Below are 5263 nucleotides of genomic sequence, written 5' to 3'. Positions count from 1 at the left end.
CTTCCTTTACCGGCATTCGTAGATGGCCAATCTCTGTCTCCATTCCTGTGGGGAAGGCACTAGACCTTTTTTACTTTTTAATATGAAATAAGTTTATTAATGGAAAATTACAAAATCATAACCTTTTCTCTTGACACGCACGCATTTTTTCAATTCTGCCAACCATTCATTCCTACCAACCACTCACTTCTGCCAATCACTCATTCCTGCCAACCCAATCATTCTTCTCGCATTCAAACATAAAAATCGTCCGGCTGCAGTTTCCGCGGTTCCTGCGGCTGCGTCCGCAACCGTAGTTGTTGTACCTGCTGCTGCAGCTGCAACAGCATTTCCGGCTGCGGTTGCGTTGCTTCTTCTTTATCATCCTTAGCATCTAAAAAAAATTGTATAACATGGGTGATACTCCGTGAGACAAAAGCATGAATTTGTTAGTGAATGTATGTGTGGTCAACTTCACTGCAACAAATATAACAGACGATTATTCTAATGCAAGAATTCTTTCAGAAACCGTTGCAATAGTCGTCTGTTTCATTGTCTCTTGGACACGCGTCTAGAAAAGGCAATTTTCTAACTTTTTCATTTCAGCCTATGATGAAAATTTAAAATATGACACTTGTAAAAAATATGTTATTAATATGTTATTAAAAATTTCATCGAACATTTAGGCCTGGGTGAGGGCTTATTCGAAAGAGGAAGGTCCAATGCACACCGCTCAACTCATGTTTCAGTAGGATTATGTTGATGTTTAGTAATATAAGCGTCCAAAGTAGAGGTAAAAAATCGACAAAATGCATTCACGGAATCGAAGCATTTTTAGGTCACTAAAAGAGTGCTGTGATTAAAATCATGAGTTGAGCGGTCTAGCCACAACCCTTTCCTGTAAATTAAGATCTATTTTGTCTTCATTTGTTGCGAAATAAGGACGAATAACGGATGCCCATAAAAGCATTCTCACAGACCAATTCCGCCATTTTGTGGATAATACAGAGCAAGTCATGTGACAAATTCAGTTCTGCTAGTGGTTAGAAGGTGGCGTATAAGGAGAACGTCTGCTAACGTGGAATCATGGCAAAAGACAAGCGTTAGCTTCATGTAAAAGTATTAACTCTGTTTATGCCTACATTTCTTCGTGAATACGTTTACTAATTTGGTTAGTAAATATATTCGCAAGCAAGGAATATAATTTGTAACCAATGTTTTTATACTTCTGCCAATTTAAAAAAAAATTTGTTTTGAATATGTATTTATTTTACTTATTTTACTTTATGTTTTTTATTAGTTTTTGTTTTTTAAATACACCTATATATTGTACTGATAATATTATATTTACTTATATTATAATTAGGGTATGGGTAGAATGTACAACAAACAAACCATAGTACTCTTTTTAATTTTTTTTATTTAAATATAATAATAGGACAGTTCTTTCCACCCCTTCCTCCGCATCCTCGTTTTCCGCCCCTTCCTCCTCCTCTGTCATGGTTTCTGCCCCTTCCTCCTCAACTGTACTTCAGTCTTTTAATTTCTTTTTTCAATTTGAGATCTGTAAAATAAAACATAATCATAATTATTATAGTACTCATATGGGTGTTGATTCCACGCTTAGAAATCGCAATTATACGTGTATACTTACTTCTTTTATATATTGTTCTTCTGATTTTTCCACTCGTTCGTTATATTTGTCAGAGCTGCTTCCTCCTCCTCTGTTTGTTTCTTCCTAAACATACGTATAGTAAATAAACTTCTTATTTCATACAGTAAGGAAGACACGAATGTGTAGTGATTGAATTCACTAAAATATGTATCTTTATCGTTTTAAAAAATAACAATTTGTCGAAATCCTGAAAAAAAATAGTGAATGGTAATTTTTCAACCGAAATGACTTTCGTAGATTCAGATAAGTTGTGTGTATGCTAAAAATTTCATCTATATCGGTGAATGCATTTAAAAGTTATAAATAATTAAAATTTCCGAAAATCGCGACTTTTCATATAAGTAATCGCAGTTCACACAACACATAGAAGAATAAAAGTGATTATTCTTCACGTGAATTCTTACGTGATTATCTCCATTTTCTCCTACTTCTTTGTCGTTCTGCCTCTCGGCAGTTGAACAATCCATTTTATCCTAAAAATATGCACAGTAAATAATAATATAAACTTCTTATTTCATAAAATAAGAAAGACACGAATGTACGTGCGTCTTGAAGGTACTTACTATAGTAAATATAAAATTTATTTATATATATGTTTACAGTGGCTAGGAACTAATAATAAAATAAAACTATCCGGTTAATTAACTCTACTGAATACAACTTAACAACTTAAACAACTTAAACGACTTGGTTCAACTTAAACGACTTGGTAGTCTCGCGTCTTGCACACTAGTTCTGCCCTTTCGGCGAAAACATCCCTTTTTAATCACTCGGCTTTCCCCACCACGCAAACAATCTTCTGGCGCGTCTACGACCAAATATGGACATGTTCGCTTGCTATTTCGCTTCGCACCCCCTTTTTCCAAGAGGACCTTGAGCGCCTCACTGGAACCGCTGACTCATAGGTTTTCCCCGTCCTTTTGACCTGCAGACATTCACTTTTGCGTAGTTCCGACTCTACGCAAGTTCCTCGCAATTTCGTGATACCACATTACCATCTTGGATTTCTGATGCTCTAGTTGATTTTCATTTGTTTTCCGCACAACGGTGAATCGAAAATATCGATTAATCGATCCAACTATCGATATATCGAAAATATCGATTAATCGATCCAACCATCGATATATCGAAAATATCGATTAATCGATCCAACTATCGATATATCGAAAATATCGATTAATCGAAAATATCGATATATCGAAAATATCGATTAACACTTTGACTGCCACGCCGAAATCACATGTTTTGCTCAGGACGCCATGGGAGTTCTTTTATTATTTAAAACATATAATGGCAAAATATAAATAAATTGATGATATAAGACAACATTTTTACCCAATGAAGCGTTTATCTGACTGTTGGTCACGGGTGACCACCGTGGCGCCATGGTGACAGTTGCTAAAGACAAATTAAAACAGGCCTTCGTTTATTTCAACAAGCTTTCGTATTTCTTATTTCGTCGTAAACGAAACGTCCACAATTGGCGAAACGTGTAGCAAAAAAATATAGAAAAAATATATTGGTGAAACGTGCAGAAGATAAACAGTATTTGCTCATTTTATATATAATAGTAAGGTATGTGCACACTTCTAACGTCAGTTATATGATTATAAAGCAGCATTTACGATTTGTTGTCTAAGGTTTGTTTATAATAGTGTTCGTAGATTACCCCTCATAATTATGGATGCAAACACTGAATATTTTTCGAGTGTATCCGAGGAGTCTTCATCGGAAGACTCGTCCCAAAATGAAGTATCGGAAGACGAAATAATTCACATATCGCCCACGATAAGGCGACGCCGAATCGAATCGGATACCGAGGATGAATTGGATTTAGAAAATGAAGATGAACATAATATAGATGATAACGAATGGTCAAATAATATAACACAAACAGCGGCAAGTGTAATTCCATTTGAAAAAACCCGAAATGCTGTACAGATCGAGGATAATCAGCCACACAGTTTTTACTTTGCTTTTCTTACGGAAGAAATTCTACAAATAATTGTTGATGAGACCAATAGGTACGCTGAACAATATATGCAAAATAGAAGATCGACTCGTCTAGATAAATGGACACCAACCGACAAAGATGAAATAAAACGATTTTTCGGACTACTTATATGGATGGGCCTGGTGAAGTTACCGAAATACGAATCATATTGGTGTACCAATAATACCTATTGCCAATCATTTCCAAGAACAGTCATGTCGAGAAATCGTTTTGAGTTGCTGTTACGATTCCTTCATTTCAGCAATAATCAAACAGCAAACATAAATGATAGATTGTATAAGATCAGACAACTTGTTGATATACTAAATCAAAATTTTTCCAAATACTATGATCTAGACGAAAACATATGCATCGATGAGTCTTTGGTACCTTTCCGAGGACGGATAAAATTCAGGCAATTCTTGAAGCAAAAACGACACAAATACGGCATCAAAGTTTTCAAAATGTGTTCCGACCAAGGTTATACATACCAATTTCAAATATATTCGGGAAAAAACTTAAATGAACAATGCGTAACGCCCACAAGTATAGTAATGAATATATGCCACAATATTCTACATAGAGGCCACACAATTTACACCGATAATTGGTACACTAGTATAAATTTAGCGGAAAAATTAATAGACTGCAACACTCATTTAGTAGGAACCCTAAGAAAAGATAGAAAGGGAATACCCGTCGACGTCAAATTTAAAAAATTGAAACGAGGTGAGCTTATCGCTATGCAAAATAAGAAGGGGATTATGGTCCTCAAGTGGAAGGACAAGCGTGATATTTTTATGCTTTCGACAAAACATTCGGCCGAAATGGTAGAGGTCCGCAAAAAAAAACTATGTTTGTGATAAACCAGTAATAGTTGTAGACTACAACAAAGGAAAATGTGGTGTTGATGTATCAGATCAAATGATAGCGTATTCTACACCACATAGAAGAACCCTCAAGTGGTACATAAAATTAGCTTTAGAGTTATTATTGAATACATCAGTCTCAAACGCGCTGATACTCTATAAACTCGCCACGAGAACAAAAATCAAGGTACCAGACTTTAGAATGGCACTCGCAATGCACCTTACACAGCGCCATTCACCAGCACTGTCAAATACACCTACTCGACGAAGATTGCGGCACGAAATGCAGAAGAAAGAAGGGCAAGCGTACCTGGAAAGAAAGTTTTGCAGAGAGTGTTATAAAAAAAATGTCAAACTGTTAGGATCAAAAATTGCTAAAAATCGGACCAGAAAGGTGACCACCTACTGTCCAGATTGCGTTGATACGCCACATTTGTGTTTAAAGTGTTTCAACAAAGTGCACCGTTAGATGTTGTTAGACTTGTTATAATATTTTCTTTTACTGATGTTCTAATAAAAATTTTTAATTGTTCAATGAGGCACTTTTTATTTTAAAGTATTTTCTATATATCGGCCATATTCAGAATGCACTAACTGTCAATTTTCATTCATTGTTTACAATTGTAAATAGTCGAAGCGCTCCGGTCACCAATGACCACCGTGGCGTCACAGGACAAATCGTGGCCGGTCATATATGACCAACATGGCAGTCAAAAATCGATCCAAATATCGATATATCGAAAATAT

The 5263-nt window shown here is 35.6% G+C and overlaps 1 protein-coding gene and 1 long non-coding RNA gene across 2 annotated transcripts; one reads left to right on the top strand and one right to left on the bottom strand.

Annotated features, from left to right (window-relative positions):
* Window positions 1–1363: 1363 nt before the first annotated feature.
* Window positions 1364–2734, bottom strand: LOC123988581. The gene is made up of 3 exons (XR_006830186.1): window positions 2059–2734; window positions 1634–1717; window positions 1364–1543 (listed from the first exon to the last, which is right to left on the bottom strand). It is a non-coding gene; the product is annotated as an uncharacterized LOC123988581 (long non-coding RNA).
* Window positions 2735–2863: 129 nt separating this feature from the next.
* LOC123988578 (piggyBac transposable element-derived protein 4-like) lies at window positions 2864–5051 on the top strand. The gene is made up of 2 exons (XM_046289171.1): window positions 2864–3229; window positions 3310–5051. Exon 2 carries the CDS (start codon window positions 3335–3337, stop codon window positions 4508–4510), a length of 1176 nt encoding a protein of 391 aa, XP_046145127.1. The 5' UTR covers window positions 2864–3229; window positions 3310–3334; the 3' UTR covers window positions 4511–5051.
* Window positions 5052–5263: the final 212 nt, after the last annotated feature.

Source organism: Osmia bicornis, chromosome 16 (genome assembly GCF_907164935.1).
Source record: "Osmia bicornis bicornis chromosome 16, iOsmBic2.1, whole genome shotgun sequence".
NCBI lineage: Eukaryota > Metazoa > Arthropoda > Insecta > Hymenoptera > Megachilidae > Osmia > Osmia bicornis.
Note: the sequence above shows the minus strand (reverse complement) of the source record. Positions and strands in the feature narration are given on the sequence as shown.